We start from the raw sequence: 17669 nt of genomic DNA, 5'->3' as shown, positions 1-17669 counted from the left end.
TGTTGAGGATGTCTTCTTACAAGGACAGACAACTGAAATAAATTCTAAAACAGCTCTGCAACCCTGGGTGTAATTTGTATGGGCCTGGAGTTTCACTTCACTAAAGTGATGCATTAGTACACCTGTACAAACATACTAAATGTTATGTAAAGAACCTATTTAACATTTTGTTCTACCAAGATGGGATTGATGGTTGAGTAACACAATGGCTACAATCAGACAAGCTATAGAAGTAAATGTGCATTTATTTCCATATTAAACATTTCATTCAAATACACTAAGCATGATCATCAATATGAAGTAAAAATATTACAATTTGTAAAATTTACGGACAGAATTGATTTTCCTGTTTGTCTTAAGGTGCTTTGCAATAGTATTTTTAGGAAATGTCCGGCGCTAATAGTGGAATAGCATTACCTGCCAGTGTTTTGATATTCTCATTGATTTCTCCTGCCGGAGTGGCAGCTTGTCAAAATGGGAAAGCTGTTCTGACTTATCTAAGGGATATGTAACTTCCTGGTTATTACACTTCAAAAACAAGCACTGAATGATTGTACCATATAAGTAAACAGCCTTTTTAAAGCTGGTGAGCCGAAAGTTGCTTTTGGTACACGAATATATTTCACACTGAAATTGAGCGACGTGTAGAATTTTAGCGATGTCCATTAGAGGTTAGTCAGAACAGCTTTCCCATTTTGGCAACTGATGCTGCTCTGGCAGGAGAACAGCGATCAAACCACTAGTAGGGTAATCTCTTATCATTCCACTGTTACGACATTTTCTGAAATTACAATTCAATCTTGTAGCACCTTTAATTTAACCGTTGTCACTTTTTACCGTGATATGTTACTCTTTAAACGCTGACTTAAATGACAAAATAACCTCATACCTAGGACTTGATTACATCATTCCCCATGTACAGACAAAATTAAACATTTATATACATCAGTACAGTTCAACATTAAGTTAGCCTTCTCAAATGTGCAAGATTAAGCAAATGTATATACTGTAGAATAAAACAGGATTTCCTTAAAATACATTTCAAGTTTAACTGAAAGAACACAGGCTGCTGGTAGAAGAGGTTAACCTTGTCTAGAACACTGGAGGTGAGGACAAAGGGTTTCTATCCACTTGTTCATAGGGGAAACCTTGACACTAAACCAAGAGCTATCCATCGTTTCATCTGTGTAGAACCCATGGAGTCTGGAAGAACAGTTTGAACTACAGGAACAGAAAGACCATGAAGCTCACCTCACTGATCCAGCTGAATAATTATTTATATACATCATTGATCGTGACACAGCCCAACCTTGCTGCACACCAAAACAAATCATACCGGAGACAGTCCGTTGAGTGATAGCCGGGTTGCTTTGGCAATGTCCGTAATCTTTACCTGGGCTGTGTCACATGCAGTAGTTAGTGAATAACCCGTGCAGAAAATAAAACTCAGTATGAGTGTAGAACTGGTTTGACATAGTAAACAAAACAAAGAACAGGCATGTCTGTCTTGGTACAGTCCAATGACAACTAGGGGTTGAGTTAATGTAAGATCCCTGCACAGTACCAGAGAAATGATCTGCGTGCCGTTTGGGACAGTGACACATCCCTACTGACTCCTCCTATTAAAAAGGTGCACATGTTTCACAAAACAAAAACAATGCAAATGCAGTCACTAGGCTTGTCAGGACAAAATGTATTTACCTCTTCATAATCATGTGATTTCTGGAGTGAACAGGGAGATTATATTTTTGTAATCAGTATGAAATAGGCACTACGATAAGAACCATTGATTGGTGAAGAAACTGGACAAACCTTGAAGTCCCATACTGTTAATTCAAACCATGGCTTGTGGCAATGTTACCTTATCCAATACTTCTACTGATGGTGTTTAACTGAACTTCCTTCATATGAATGAACTGTAATGCTGTCAGACCTCTCCTGTTCCATGGTTCTAACTAGAACACTGACTGTTCCTATAGCAACCAAGCAGGGGCTCATTTCAATTATACAGATGGGATGTATGGACGGTGAATGAGTCAATCACAAACTTGGTTCCTTAAATTCCTAATATACCTCTTCCAGTCTTGACCATCTCCTGTTGAAGCATACACACTTCATGAGTAGACCTGACAATAAATACATTTCCAAAAGGCAACTCCTGTAATAATCGCACAATGTAGCAAAGGTGCTAATGAGCAGTGTTACGCCCAAGGGCCTTGGTGTTTTAGTCAGCCTGATCCAAAGAGCTCATTATTCCTATTTGATTGATTGCAGACACAGGGGCTGTGGTTCAATCAGGGCTTCAAAATAAAAGTGTATTTTTGGGGTGAAACAGAATCCCCTCAGGAAAGGAGGACATTAACCAAACACTTGGAATGCGCTCAACAAGTCTTAAAGCAAACAAAGTCAGGTCAGTTTTGTCTGTTCTTCCTGCTGCATTGCACTGATGGGGGGGGGGAGAGAACAAGGCTCAGACGACTGACTGAGCCTCAACTGTTTATTTGCTAAGAGGCTTTTGGTGGAAGGAAGGGGATTTTGTTGAGGGCGTTGTGGCTGTCGGAGCCTCTAGCTCAGTCTGTTTCTAGTTCTATTCATATGATGATGGGGGGGCAGTTCTGCCTGAGAAGAGAAGCATCCACGGCCTTCATAACAGTGTCATCATCCGTCCATCTTTAGCCTGCATGTTGAGCTCTCCTACATTCACCTGACATTGTACGAGGCTCTGGGTCCATTCCCCTCAGAAGTGGGGGGGGAAACAGTCCCTTCCACATGCACCTTAGTCTTTATCTCCTTCTTCACTGCTTCCTGAGGGAGGAGGGCATAAATACACAAATACAGCGTTAGAGAGGGTAGATCAGAGATCCTATTCAATTACTATGTATGAGGTAGATAAAGCACATGCCTGTCTGTAGTTTGTTTGTTTGTGTTGGTGCACTCCCACTTGCCTCCTTGTTCGGTGTCTGAGTCAGTGAGGTGTGTGAGGGAGAAGCTGGCGATGTTGGCCGGGGAGATGGAGAAGCGGGAGTAGTTGGAGCTGGAGCTGCTCCAGCTGGGCTCCGGGGCGCGGCCCCCGGGAGGGGAGAAGTAGTGAGAGGCCGTAGACGAAGGGGACATGGTTTTAGACACGGCCAGGTCCGTAGCTGCCTTGGAGAGGAACGCCGAGGGCTCCGGGGACGAGAAGTCGTCATCCCATTCAAACCCACCGCCTGAGGGGAGAGACACCTGTTTAAAACCTTGATTTGGTACAATTAAAAAGAGGCAATACGGAACTTTTGCCACTGGAGGTACTCTTGAGCCAAAAGAGCCCCCCCCTAAATTACCTAAATGTACGTAAACAATTAGCAAATGGTCAGACTAAACATCTGCATTTGTGGACAGCTACCATAGTGTATTCATTTGGATTACATTGTCAGGTGTGTTTCATGGAGCCCTTTAGGTTCTTCCTTGATAATGCTGATGGAAGTTGGCCGTATCGTGATGACTTACCTTCTTCATCTGTGGAGTTGGTGAACCTATTCAGGTAGCTGGCCGTGGGCACAGGGCTGCTGAACTCGGACACCTGGCTGTTGGAACCTGACGAATGGTCTCCCAGCTCCTTGGTGGGGGTCTCCTACAGATGGGGAGACCAATAAGTGCAATGGTTAAAGTTCATTCTCATAATATTTAGACTAGGTCTAGATTGCACAGAGAACCTGTGAATGCTACAAAAAAAACTGCAATATCACATGAAATTCAAACCATTTCTAATGCATAGACATAATATTTGTATCTTTGAGTTGTTTTGATATAAATGTTAGATACAAGTGAAACAATGTCCGATGTGTGCATGCAAAGGGGACAAGTGGGTACTCTACTTGGTCGAAAAGGAAAACAGTGACATCGTCGAAAAACGACACTGCTCTACTGGCACTGTCTGAATCGCTGCCCCCTGATGGCATGGAGGGTTTGGCGCTGGGGGTGACATTCAGCGACGTGGGCTTCAGCAGGCTCTTGAGGTTCCGCGCTCTACTGTCATCCGAGACTATAACGGGAACCGGGTGCACCGTGTCGTCCTCGCTGTCCTCGCTGGAGCTGTGCAGCCGGTACGCCCGCATGTCATCATCCGAGTCATCGCTGTTATCGTCCTCTTCGTCCGCCTCCCCTCCGTCCTCCTGCCCATTCTCATCAGAGCCGTCGCGCCTGCCCAGGTACCTCCCCTCCATGTCGGGCTCCTTCAACTTGGGGGTGATCTCGCTGGCGTAGGTCCTGGTTAGCTTAGCGTGGACCGGTATGTTCTCAGGAAAAGGTTTTGCTGAGGTAGCAACAGCAGGCAATGGAGGCTTTTCCAGGTCCTCGGTGGAAGTTCCGCTGGACTCAGAGTGACTGTGAGTCCTGAAGTCAGGGAAGAACTCCAGTGTCCTGGTTTCGTCCACACTGCCGTCGATGGACACAGGTGACGTCTTCTCCCAGTCCTCCTCTGTGGTGAGGATCAGCACAGGGAGACTGGTCCCTTCCAGGAGCTGAGGCTTGGTCTTCTCCACTCCAATATCAACCAGAGCTTCTCGAGCAATGGGAGACTGTGACCCAGCAGAAGACTCTACATGATCCTCCTCTGTGACTTCAGGAAGAACAGATGGACCTCCAGAAACACCGCCACTGATGTCCACAGTTGCCGAGTTGGCTTCTTCAGACTTCTTCTCGGGCTCGGACTCGTTGTCGGAGAAGTAAGCAGAGTCTCTGTAGTTGCCTCCCGTGAAATATTCCTCGCCAGGGGCGATGGGCTCTGCCTGCTGGTCCTCACCGTCCTGAGCATCCATCACACTCTCCACCTCCGAGACGATGATTTCGGGGGGAACCAGCATGGTAGCAGCTGCTGGCTCCTCCTCCTCTTCCTCGGCCAAACTCAGACCGTTTTCCTCTGAGAAGTGGTCTTTGATGATGGGCTGAGAGTTCCACTCTGGAGACTCCAGGTTCTCTGTCTCGTAGCCGCTGTCGGCTGTTTTGTACGGGGGCTGGAGCTTGTGAGGGGCTGCCGGGGTGTTTAGCTCTTCAACAGACCCCTCCAGCCTGTGGCTGTTGTCCAGGGAATCTAGTGTCTCAGCTGATTTCTCCACAGTGGGCAGAGTGGTGGAAACACTGTCCTCCAATAGGCTGTCCTGGCTGATCTGGTCCATGGAAGGACCAGAAACCAGCAGAGAGGACCTGTCATGTTCATGCTCAGAGAGAACGGTATCCATTTCTGCCTCTGTATCATCTTCAACCAGGTCGCTCAGCAGATCATCACTGGTAAAGCCTTCACTGGTCAGGCCATTGTCAACAGAAATCTCACTGACATAGACTGGGGGAGAGTCATAGCTTAGCAGGTCATCTGTTGGCTCTTTGATTCCTTTGGATTCAACACAGTCATCCTCTGAGGCTCCGAGGCAGTCAAGGCTGGGGTTTTTGGCATCCATGCACAGGGGGTCTGTAGTGGCACTTTCAGAGAGGAGTGTGGGAGACTGGTGGATATTTGCTGAACTAATAGCAGGGACCTCAGCCCTCTCAGAGGCAGAGTCCATCCTCATATTAGAGGACTGCTGCAGCAGTCCTCTAATTGGCAGCTGGTTGCTACAGATGTCCTCTGTTACCAGTGTATTTGAAGGCACCAGTGTTTTAGGGTCTGCTAGAGGTTGCAGGAAATCCACAAAACTGGGACTCATAAAGTCAAAAAGTTCCTCCTCTGCTGGGGACATGTTGCTCTCCACAGGTTTTATGGGGATCTCTGCTACGTTTATGCCATCTATGGTCTCATCATCATCATCATCCCAAGAGTTCATTCTGAAACTGTGCTCGGGGATGTGGGTCAGACCAGGTTGGAGGAAGTCCAGTTGTTGACTCCCACTACTTTTCCCTGATAAACCAGAGCCCTCCTTCATCAGGCTCTTCTCTTTGAGGAACATGAAGTTGTCCGCTAGTTTCTCAGTGTTCAGTAGCCTCATCACATCCGGGGTTCCCTCCCCCTCTGCCTCCTCTAAAGAGTCCTGGAGGATGACCTCTGAATGGCGCTCCCCTAAAAAAGAATTCCGAAATGACTTTTCTGTTCCCTGGGTCTGCCCCTCTACAGACTCCACTCTCTGAAAACCATTTCCGTTGAGTTCTGGAAGCTCCATGAAGCCCCTGTTCCAGGAATGGGAGTCCTGTCTGGAGTCTCCCTCACTGAAGATGTTGGTGTGGTAGGGGCTGTCATGCTCACTGGACGACCAGATGTGGCTGTCCTGGAGGTACGAGTCCTTGGAGTCTATGCTGTGGTGGAAGAAGTCTGCATCGGTGCTGGACTCGTCCAAGCGGACGTCTTGAAGGGTGACAAATTTCTGCCCGTCTGAAACTGTGTCTACCTCCGGACCCCTGTTCTCTTTCGCCTCCACGGTGCTCTCCCCCTGCTCCTCCAACTGGATGTAGTACTCGTTTCCATTGGCTGGTTTGTGAGCGTCAAACACGGGAAGAATCCCAGGGATTGCTGAATGGGTGTTCCTGCTGTCGGAGCCCCCCGTCCTGGGGGCTGCGGGGTCTGGAAAGTGGGCCTGAATGTCCTCGCTGGGCACGGGGAAGAACATGCTGTGGTAGTTGAGCGTGGTGTTCATAGCCGAGCGTCCATGGCCACTGCTGCTGTCGTAATGGTCATGCTTGGCCGCTTCCCACACATACTCGAAGCTCAGGCCACGGCTGGTCTCAGTGACGGTGAGCACCTCGTCCACCTCGGCCCGCAGGGCATCATCTGCGAACTGCTCCAGAATGGGGTAGGAGGAGTGGCTGACGGTGGTCTGGCGCGTGACAGGGTTGGGTTTGAGGGAGTCCCAGCGCTGCTGGAAGTCGTCCTCTACATCCTTCTGGCCCTGCATACGCAGGTAGGTGAGCAGCCGGTGGATCTCCTCGGCCGTGGCCCGCTTGTCTGGAGTTAGCCAGCAGAACTGTAGCACCTCATACCTGCACAGGGGAGAGAGTTGAGGTATTACTCTTTATGGCATGAGCCGAGGCTTTTTAAATACAGTTTGACTTCATAGCAGAACATATCGTTTCAATGTCAAGTATGCAATTCATACACCTCTCTTTATGGTAAAGTATTTCAGTTTTTTAACAATTCAGCAGACACTCCATAAATAACATGTAGTCCAGCTAGATTCAGTTGGTGTCATGTGTAGTATGGTTGGAGACAGCGGGACTGACCATCTGTCAGAGTAGGGCAGCTCCAGCTGTGGTTTCAACAGTTTGATCTGCTGTTCCCTGATGACGTGGTTCAGGACCTCGCGGTCAGACAGGTGAGGGTAGGGCTGGGCTGCGTTCTCAAACAGCTCCCACAGAGTCACCCCCAAGGCCCTGCAAACACAGGGATCAGAGAAACACTTATGACTGGTGTAGGGATAATTACAACTCACAATCTACTGTACCTGCGTGCATGGTGGCAACATGCGTCTGTGATTAAATGCTCAATGAGATGGGTGGGGGGGGGGGGGGGGGGGGGACTATTTTCATATTGCAGCATAATACCCATATTCACATCACAGTTAATGTTCTTCATCAAAATAATCAAAACACAAATATTCCTCAAAACGAAAGATTACACTGGGTTGCCCCCCACGTTTTATACTCAGAACAGCCTCAATTTGTCGGGGCATGGATTCGACAAGTTATCAAAAGCCTTCCACAGTAATGCTGGCCCATGTTGACTCCAATACAATAAGTTGGCTGCATGTCCTTTAGGTGGTAGACCATTCATTATACCCTGATGAAGACCGCTTGTCTGTAAAAGTTGGACATTACATTTTTGCATCTGAGCTCCTAGAGTGTGCGGCTCACCTTTATTTTTTGTGTTCCACTCCGCTAGCCAGCACCTCGCCTAAATAGGTGTTCCGCTAGCCAGCACCTCGCCTAAATAGGTGTTCCGCTAGCCAGCACCTCGCCTAAATAGGTGTTCCGCTAGCCAGCACCTCGCCTAAATAGGTGTTCCGCTAGCCAGCACCTCGCCTAAATAAATGTGCGTTTCTTTCGCCTCTAGACCATTCTTGATACACACAGGAAACTGTTGTGTGAAAAACCCAGCAGCGTTGCAGTTCTTGAAAAAAAACGGTGCCCCTGTCACCTACTACCATACCCTGTTCAAAGGCACTTAAATCTTTTGCCTTGCGCATTCACCCTCGGAATGACATACACAATGTCTAATTTGTCTCAATACTTAAAAATCCTTCTTTAACCTATCTTCTCCCCTTCATATACACTGATTGAAGTGGACTTAACAGGTGACATCAATAAGGGATCATAGCTTTCACCTGGTCAGTCTCATGGAAAGAGCAGGTGATCTTAATGTTTTGTATATAGGCTTAAGTGTATATGGGTCAATCCACGACTAGAGTTCCTTTTGCGTCTATTCAAAATTAAGTAGAGGCCTCCTGGGTGGCGCAGTGGTCTAAGGCACTGCATCGCAGTGCTAGCGGTGCCTCCAGAGACTCTGGGTTCGAGCCCAGGCTCTGCCGTGACCGGGAGGTTCATGGGGCGACGCACAATTGGCCTAGCGTCGTCCGGGTTAGGGAGGGTTTGGCCTGTAGGGATATCCTTGTCTCATCGCGCACTAGCGACTCCTGTGGCGGGCCGGGCGCAGTGCACGCTGACCAGGTTGCCAGGTGCACGGTGTTTCCTCCGACACATTGGTGCGTCTGGCTTCTGGGTTGGATGTGCATTGTGTTAAGAAGCAGAGCGGCTTGGTTGGGTTGTGTTTCAGAGGACACATGGCTCTCGACCTTCGTCTCTCCCGAGCTCGTATGGGAGTTGTAGCGATGAGACAAGACAGTAACTACTAATAATTGGATACCACGAAATTGGGGAGAAAAAGGGGGGGGTACTTTAAGTTGAAATTTTGCATCAATATAGTATTCTTTACTATAGACCACATGGAACATTCAATAAATATAGACATCCTAAAGTCTTCATTGTCCCTTCTCATGTTTTTCCAACTTCTAGGAAGATTTTAACCCAAAAATGTCAAAGTTTTCACCATTTTAAAGCCCTAGTTGTTTTCTGAGGATTCATGATTCATTTACGTTTGTCATTCATTTTAAGGTGAACCCTGTTATGTGAACTGAACTCTCATTTAAATATGGTGAACTATTCCTTTAAATTATTTTACTAAACAAATAGTCAAATAATAGCGTAAAAGCAGTTAAGCTGGTGCTACTCTTTTTGGCCATTATCTGGTGTTTTGTGGTGAAAAACTAAGCGGGTGGAACATAACATCAACCCTGTCACCCATAGATAGGGCTAGGCATTTTTTTTACAATTTCAATGTTTTTGTGAAGCTTGCATTCAATTCCCACTCCATGTTGCACATAAGCTTCCATTCCCCCTGTCACAAGGGGATTTATGGTCAATTAGATCAAACGGTCCACCCTGCTACTTAGTTGGTCAGTTACTATAATGTTGTTTTTGTTTAACCTCTATAATAGACCAGGCATTCACAGCTTCCATTTTTAAATGTATTTTGTCCTATTTTCATGTTAAATAAACATGGCATTGTTATGCAAATGTTAGTTTTTTTCTCTCAGGTGGGCTTAATGAGTACAGTGGCAGAAAAATCACTCCCTCTATGCAATAATTACATATTGTTCAATACTAACTTTGCATAATATTGTAGTCTATAGTGTATATTTATACCCCAAACCATTGGTTTCCAGATATTTTAAGAGTAGATGATGATTTATGGTGAAACATAGAATAGTATTGTGGTTCCTATTAAGCTGGTTTGCACTGAAACACATTGGGATAGTGTGCTTACATTCCTAATATTCAATTAACATATGGTTTTTGTTCATATTTAAGTTGATTAAAACACTCAAATGACAGCATCTAGCCATGGTGCCTTTATCAAGATTATAAACCTTTGGAGTGGACAGGTAGTCATTGACGCAGAGAGAAGAATAAGATCAGGGTTGAGGCCAACATAAGAGGGACAAGATGGTGACTACTCATGCACTTCTGGGTGGGGGCATTGTCATATTGTTGACATTCATCCAGGTGATTCCGTGTTTTGGTCCACCAGCTGTCCCTTTATAATACAACAGTATAGGTATATTTGAAACCGTCTTCAGAAAGACAAGTTGAACTAATTAACAAGAATAGCAGTACAGGAAATGTGACTCAGTTTTCAGATAATCCACTGCAAGTTGTGTGTGATGGTCTTTGTGCATGGATTCTTATCCACAGAGGACCAGTGTGTGCAGGTGTTTGTTCTAACAGAGTATTAACACCTGAATCAGCTGTGTACGGGTGATTGGCAAGAACAAAAACTTAATTCCACATTGAGCTCTGTTGATACGATTGGACACCCTCCTGATGAATGGTAATGGGGAGATTTACATAAGAAATGTCAGTTTTTAATATTTGGAAATTAATTAAAATTGATTATTTAGGAGGTGGGCTTATTTGGAACACCCATGGGCTTAAAATGGTACATTCAGTAGCCATTAAGCCCAGTCCAAACATAAAAATAACTTAATGAGAAATGTATATGTCATTTTATCTCCACTTTTCCTACAAAGATTAGGGCAGTACATGTTAGAAGTGTCTTAACTTAGATGTTGATGGGCTTAATAGGTACACCTACACTACCCAAAATGCACTCTATTGGTGGAATGACCCATATTCTGAGAACTAAACATATCCTTATTTAGGGGTAAATGTGGTGCTGCAACGAGAGCCTCCTTATGCAACGTTGTGATTTACAACCGTGACACGGACTGGCACAGAGCCATGAGGTCATAAGGGAGGGGCCAGGAAGGATAGGTTCCAGTGTTGCTGTGCCGCCTGGTGGGAGTGCAGGGTCAGCGTCTTCTTCCCTTTAGAAGTCAGCTAGACTGAGTGCCTGCTAAGATTTACACTCTCAGAGAGAGAGGCTATCTGGACAGAAGAATCAGAGATAGTCTATCATCTTCAAAAAAGACCCTGAGCTACTGCTCAGCAACAGCCCAACAGGACACAGGTTGACTCACTGTGTTAATGAGTATATTTTATTCAACACAGTGAAGCACAATGCCCAGAAGGCCACTGAGTGGAGGATGGCTCATAATAATGTCTGGAATGGAATCAACTACACGGACACCATGTGTTTGAGGCCATTAAATGTATTCTGATCTAGCCATTACTATGAGCCTGTCCTCCCCATTTGAAGGTGCCACCTACCGCCTGTAAATTGCACAGTGACCAGGTGGAGGTACCTACCACACATTGCCAGGCTTGGTCTGGTCCAGGGTGATCACGCCCCCATGGCGCTCCCCCACCAGCTCCGGGGCCATCCAGCGCAGGGGCGCCGACTCGTCGTCCTCCGTGATGATGTAATCCTCCTGTGACATGAGAGAGGGACAGAGTCGAGCATCCATGTAATTACATGCAGAACACAAATGTGTAATTTAATAGGATGTCTATCTCAGAATAGTTCTACAAACAACCAGTAGGCCTTCTTTTTTTCCATTCAATTCAGTATGTGTCTTTCTAAGAAGCATTTGGATGTTTGGTAGCCTTTCCTTCAGTTCTAACCCACATTACTGTATTTTGAGTTGTTTTCCAAGTTCCTAGTAAGTACTTAATCAAGCTCATAAATACAGCCAAAACACCTCTGGCCACACTTGTTGACCGTGCTAAATAGAGAGCTCAACATTATTTGAGGAATGCAGCAAGCGGAGCTAGCCTTATCGACAGTCAAGCCAGGGACAAACGCACTAGGGAGTTATACTTTGGTATAACAGTCTTAATGCTTCACAGAGTTCTGCCAGACTGGGGTCAAAGGCTAACAGCTGTATATAAACCCCCTTAATAAACCACTTTTACACTATTGTGTTGACTACACGGACTAGGCCTTATACAGTACTGTACAGTACTGGCTTTGACATCCTTTGAGACTTTGGTGGATGTGTAACCTCTCTGTTCAGCTGGGCTCAGCATTGTGAAAAGGGTTAATGAACCTAAACTGAAACTAACAGCACACATACAGATGCCACTTCCTTTTGTCACCTGAAAGTAAAACAATATCCACCTGATTCCATTTGAAGGAGAACAGGTTGGAAAGTTTCCTGGTACCTTGTATCTGTAGGGGCCGATGCCATAGTCTCCCACTCTGACCGTCAGGTCTGCAGTCAGATAGCAGTTCCTCAGGGCTAAGTCACTGAGAAAAGAGGGAAACTGATTAAAGAAGATTAAAAAACATGAGGATTTACAGAGTTTGTGTGTTCAATATGGTCTGGCATGGTCATAGAACGGTTGTGTTCAATATGGTCTAGTGTGGTCATAGAACGGTTGTGTTCAATATGGTCTAGTGTGGTCATAGAATGGTTGAGTTTAATACGTGTTCAATATGGTCTAGTGTGGTCATAGAACGGTTGAGTTTAATACGTGTTCAATATGGTCTGGTGTGGTCATAGAACGGTTGAGTTTAATACGTGTTCAATATGGTCTAGTGTGGTCATAGAACGGTTGAGTTTAATACGTGTTCAATATGGTCTGGTGTGGTCATAGAACGGTGAATGGATCACAGGGCTGCAAATAATAGGCAGTTGTTCTGGTGCCAACCCACAGGTCCGGTTGAGTCTACCAGCACTACATCCAACATATAGCTCTCATTTGTTCACTCTGAACTAGGGTTGGGTGATACTTGGGGAGACCTCTTCTTCGACATACTACACCAAATATCGTGATATCTGATTTAATCGTTTTGCGTCGTTAATGACTAAAATCACTCCAGACTGTGCAATTTGTGCTTATTTACAATATTAGTCACATTCTCATTAAATAATATTTGTGTGGCGAAGAAATAAGACTTAATTCATTTAGACTTTCTTTTCAACATATTGACACAGACTAACTGATAAAACTGCACAGTTTAGATTTGTAAAGTTCAAATTAAATATAGTCTTGCGCATCCCAATATATCATCAATGTCAAATATCACGATATTCGATGTAATCATATATCGGCCCAGCCCTAGTTTGAACACAAGTTAGAGGTTTTGGGTAAACACTGCAGTACACACAACTGTAGTCTGAAAAGACAACAATGCTCTGGACCTTATCTTGTTCATCAATCATTTGGGAAGCAGATGGAACTCCGTGCTGCTGCAGGACACGTTCAGATTGGCTCTGTGCTGCTCATGTGGTCATGCAATGGAAATAAATCATTGAAAAGGTGGAATATACAGTCAGTTGCCGGTTTATTAGGTACACCCATCTAGTACCGGGTCAGACCCCCCTGTAGCCATGAAGGGATGTACCTGGTCAGCAACAAAGTTGAGATACGCTGTGGTATTCATATGTTGCTCAATTGGTATTCAGGGACCTAATGTGTGTCAGGAAAACATTCCCCACACCATTACACCACCAGCCTGTTCCAGGATGGGCCATGGAATCATGCTGCTTACGCCAAATCCAGGATTTGTCAGACCAGGCAATGTTTTTCCATTCCTCAATTGTCCAGTCTTGGTGGTTTGGTGTTTACAAGCCTCTTCTTGTTTTTAGCTGATAGGAGTGGAACTCGGTGTGGTCACCTGCTGCAATAGCCCATCCGTGACAAGGACTGACGAGTGGTGCGTTCCAAGATGCCGCTCTGCACACCACTGTTGTACTGCGCCGTTATTTGCCTGTTAGCTTGCACCACTCTTGCCATTCTCCTTCGACCCCTCTCATCAACTAGCTGTTTTCACCCACAGGGCTGCATGTTTCTTTTGGTCACACCTTTCTCGGTAAACCGTAAACACTGTCGTGCATGAAAAGCCCAGGAGGTCAGCTGTTTCTGAGGTACTGGAACCGACACGGCTGGCACCGACGATCTTACCATGCTCAAAGTCACTTAGGTCACTAGTTTCGCCCATTCTAACATTTAATCGAACAGTGCCTTGATGCCGGTCTGCCTGCTTTATATAGCAAGCCACGGACACTATTTTTGGGGTGGTGTCCCTTAAATACAATGTACAGGCCTATGACAGGATGACATAATATCCCAGTGACAAATTTGGAATAATTACATTTTCCTCACCCTAATATGATTAAATGCCATGTCTCAGGTGATTAAGGACCCCTTCAACCTGCCTCTAAATCCAACCACCACAGACCCAGGTCAGGGCAGGGCCAGACAAAGACTGGACTCTTGAGTGGCTTTAGACCCAAACACATTTGGACTTATAGCTTGCATCACTAGAGGAAACCTCATCCAGTTGCTTCTGCCGCCCCTAGTAACAAAATCACTGATGCTGGAGCGTTTCCCCACTCACTCATACAGCACCAGGATATTGTTTCCAGGGAAGAACACTCACAGGTGGGCAGAGTGGCGGGGTGGACTGGGGAGGGCGATAAAGGGGGACTGGGCTGTCTGAGTGGACAGATGGTATCTCATTCAGACTGGGACCCTCATGGAGGGAGAGGCTCTGGTTTCCCCTTGGCCCAAGAAGCATTTCATCACCAACCCGTTCCAAGCGCGTCTCTTTTACCCCGTCTATCCGTGGATGTCGCTGACACTAGTGGTCTGTGCTCGTACACCCCGAGAGCTACTGTCAGGCCCACTGAAACATCGGCAAGATAAATGGAGAGATATTTTAAACCACTTCTGTCCTGGCTGTTCCCTGCTGTTGGCGAACGCAGTGCATTACAGTACTACTGGAGGATCAGGGAGAGAGAATCAGATTCAAAGTCCTATCCCTACAAGGCAAATGGCATGGGGGCAGTTTGGTGCAGACACATCAGCAGATTCTTAACCTCTTTGACAGAAAATCGATATAGCTCAGAGACCTAGCGAGTTAAAAACAAAGACCTTACAACAACAAAAAGGGAGATCGACTGATTCTGCTCATTCTTGTCAAGTGAAACTATCATTTCAGTAAAATTACCAAATTAATTCAAATATGTGCTGGAAGCTATGGTTGTCACACTGGTTGAAAAACTGGAGAACACAGTTCCCTCTCCTCTACTGCCCCATATGCTATTTCTCCCCAGGGTTGTTATGGAATGTCAGTCAGAGTGGTTCTCCTGGACCGCCATGACAGCTCGCTGTCTTATTGCTGTGGCCGCCCCATCACAATAACATGCTGGGCTCAGACCACAGACCCTAAGCCTTGGCTATAATTTCAGTTCACACCACTGCCACCGTCCCAGAAGGCTTTGTGGCACCGTGCTAGCCACAGCCCCGTGTCGGGTACTTTGTGGGCGGGGCATCCAGCGAGGACACATTGGTAGTAAATCAACTTCGCAACCCAACCAAAAGAAAAGCGGTGCACTATTTTTTTTTACGACTGTCATTACGACCCTGTTAGCGGTGGAATCTCGTACTTGGGCTCCTTTTGAGTTGTAACACAGGATAATAAATGGCCAACATGAGGCTATCCATTTACACACAAACAGCAGAATCATCATATCCCTCTGACCGGCTGATAGTTGACACTGTGGCAATGTGTGGGAGCTGGGTAATTGGAGCCCTTTGGGTTTATTCTGAGCATGCAAAACAGAGCATGTGCTGAGCGGAGCCTACATGTCCTGCACTGCCGGGTAAAAAGTTAAACGAAACAGGCCCATGCAGCACTCTCCTTTTTGGAGGGGCCCAGTGTCCCTGTTCAGGATTGGCCCAGTGTCCCTGTTTGGGATTGGCCCAGTGTTGGCTTGAGAGTAGGAGTACGTATCCATAAGAGAAAGTTGCCATGAGGGAGGCCAAAACCACTTATTTCATTTGATAGAGACAGACTTGTAATTGTGACACATTAATATCACTTGTGTCTGATACTATCGTAACTCAACATTTTTAAGTTGGAAGATGTAAAAACAGACAGTACTACTTAAAATGTTTGATGAAGTCTTAATTCCTTGAAGCATGACTGTCGTTTGACATCTGAAGGCTGTGCCCTTAGCTAAAGCCATGTCTAGTTGTGACTGACTGGTGTAAACGGAGCCGGAGCAGAAGTGCTACCTGTGCAGGAAGTTGTGTTTGTGGAGGTGGGTGACGCCAGCAGCAATTTCACAGGCCATCTTCTGCAGCTGCAGCAGCTCAGCATTTCGGAACATCCAATCCTGCTGAGACAGGTAGCTCCGGAGGTCCCCCTGAAATGGAGACACACGCACAGGATAACACCTGTGTACTAGTTTCAATGCCAAAAACAGCATTCACTTAGTCCTTATTTGAATTTAAAACGGCACACAGAAACATCACATCTTGAAGCTCCTGTAATATGGACTTGAGTGACTATCTGAAGGTGCATTGTAAGCAGTCATCCACACAGGGGCAGTAGACTCCCTCCCACTGCATAGCTCTCTCCAGCCCAGCAGGGTTTTACTGCCGATGGGGGGGTGGAACCAAATAAGGGCCCAGCTGTTTAATACACCGAGGTCTATATGCTGTGTCACGGCAATTTTAAAATACAAAATCAGGCCAGTGGGGTGGATCAACTCTTGCCGGATGGCCAGGTCACGTTTCTGGGCACACGGTCAAAAGCTCCGTTTGGGAGAGGAGGTGAACGGGGCAGGCCAGGGGTGTGTGAGAACAACGAGTCCCATTGTCTGGGGAAATAGGTTGAGGGGGGCAAATTTACTTCCCACCCCTCAGATGTTGGGGAGGGCAGCTGAGGCCGATGCCAGAATGTAACCAACCACCAACCCACCAGAGCCCTCTGATTGTAGTGGTACAAACCGTCACTATGTGGGTTAGGCTGAGGTGGCAGAGTGCAAGGCATTCATCTGTCAGTTTAGATCAGTAACGTTGAGATAATATCCGGGATAATGAGTCTGAGTTGATGGATTCACTGACAAGGCTCCTCCTGAGGTAATAGGGGCTTGCCTCGTACTATTGTGTCAACAGTGGCTGTGGTTCACACCCTGCAGGCAACTTACAAAGCTCTGAGAACTGCCATGAAAGGCTTGCATTCTCAATTACATATCTCAGCATAGTGCAGCCTCCTTTAAAGGACAAAACCTTCACAACAAATTGGTAAAACTTTTACCATTAAAATAAAATAGTATTGTGAAAAACAAACGACGGAAAGAACATTCTGAGCAAAGACCACAAGAGACAATGCCACACCACCACTAATCCAGGATGGAATTTCACTGAAGGCGGCATTATAATGTATCATGTCAAAGGACTTTAGCATCACACACACTCTCTGCTACTTTGTCATCTATCCTACAAATATGAGGAACAGTAGAGGCCCCAATATGGAGCCCTGTGGAACACCACATGATATCCCTCTAGCCCCCAGGCGGTCCTTCACCAGGATCCATTCTGATAGGTCCCTTATACAAAGCCAGTCTGATCAACTGGGTCCTTGACAAGGATAGGATCTAGTCCAACAGGTCCTTCTATACACAACCAGTCAGTGAAAAGGGCTGCAGGCCCAGGTAGGTATGGGGCCCAGGGGGATCAGGTCCACCACAGTGGGGGAGCTCTCGAGAAGGTGACTGCTGTGTCACCAGGAGCTAAGAGGACTCCTGTGGAATGTGGTAGTGAAAACACAGCCACTCTGCGGGGTCATACAATATACAGGCAGCTTTCGGTAAAACTGTCAATCCACATGACTCAAGGTAATGGATCTACCGTGTTTACTCAGAGCTCTCTGTGCCCTTACTGACTACAAGCAGCTTAGACCAGACTACTGACGGAACCACCATAACGCTTGTTTCTAACCGACACGGTCAAGCTGC

At 46.2% G+C, this 17669-nt stretch overlaps 1 protein-coding gene across 1 annotated transcript; it reads right to left on the bottom strand.

The window, feature by feature from the left end:
• Nucleotides 1-2422: 2422 nt before the first annotated feature.
• Nucleotides 2423-16158, bottom strand: LOC129833396 (serine/threonine-protein kinase LMTK2-like). Its single transcript, XM_055897968.1, has 8 exons — nt 15943-16158; nt 12079-12163; nt 11224-11345; nt 7183-7332; nt 3855-6942; nt 3487-3610; nt 2942-3206; nt 2423-2801 (listed from the first exon to the last, which is right to left on the bottom strand). Exons 1-8 carry the CDS (start codon nt 16134-16136, stop codon nt 2777-2779), a joined length of 4053 nt encoding a protein of 1350 aa, XP_055753943.1. The 5' UTR covers nt 16137-16158; the 3' UTR covers nt 2423-2776.
• Nucleotides 16159-17669: the final 1511 nt, after the last annotated feature.

Source organism: Salvelinus fontinalis, chromosome 34, assembly GCF_029448725.1.
Source record: "Salvelinus fontinalis isolate EN_2023a chromosome 34, ASM2944872v1, whole genome shotgun sequence".
In the NCBI taxonomy this organism is placed as follows: domain Eukaryota; kingdom Metazoa; phylum Chordata; class Actinopteri; order Salmoniformes; family Salmonidae; genus Salvelinus; species Salvelinus fontinalis.
This window is presented reverse-complemented; position numbering and strand designations above follow the sequence as displayed.

Excerpts from the sequence above, each read along its gene's own strand:
- LOC129833396 (XM_055897968.1), bottom strand. The coding sequence starts at position 16,136 with ATGCTGTTTTTGGCATTGAAACTAGTACACAGGTGTTATCCTGTGCGT. Across the intron at positions 12,164-15,942 it reads AAACACAACTTCCTGCACAG|TGACTTAGCCCTGAGGAACT; the intron begins GTAGCACTTCTG and ends CTCTTTTCTCAG. Across the intron at positions 2,802-2,941 it reads GACACCGAACAAGGAGGCAA|CAGTGAAGAAGGAGATAAAG; the intron begins GTGGGAGTGCAC and ends TCCCTCAGGAAG.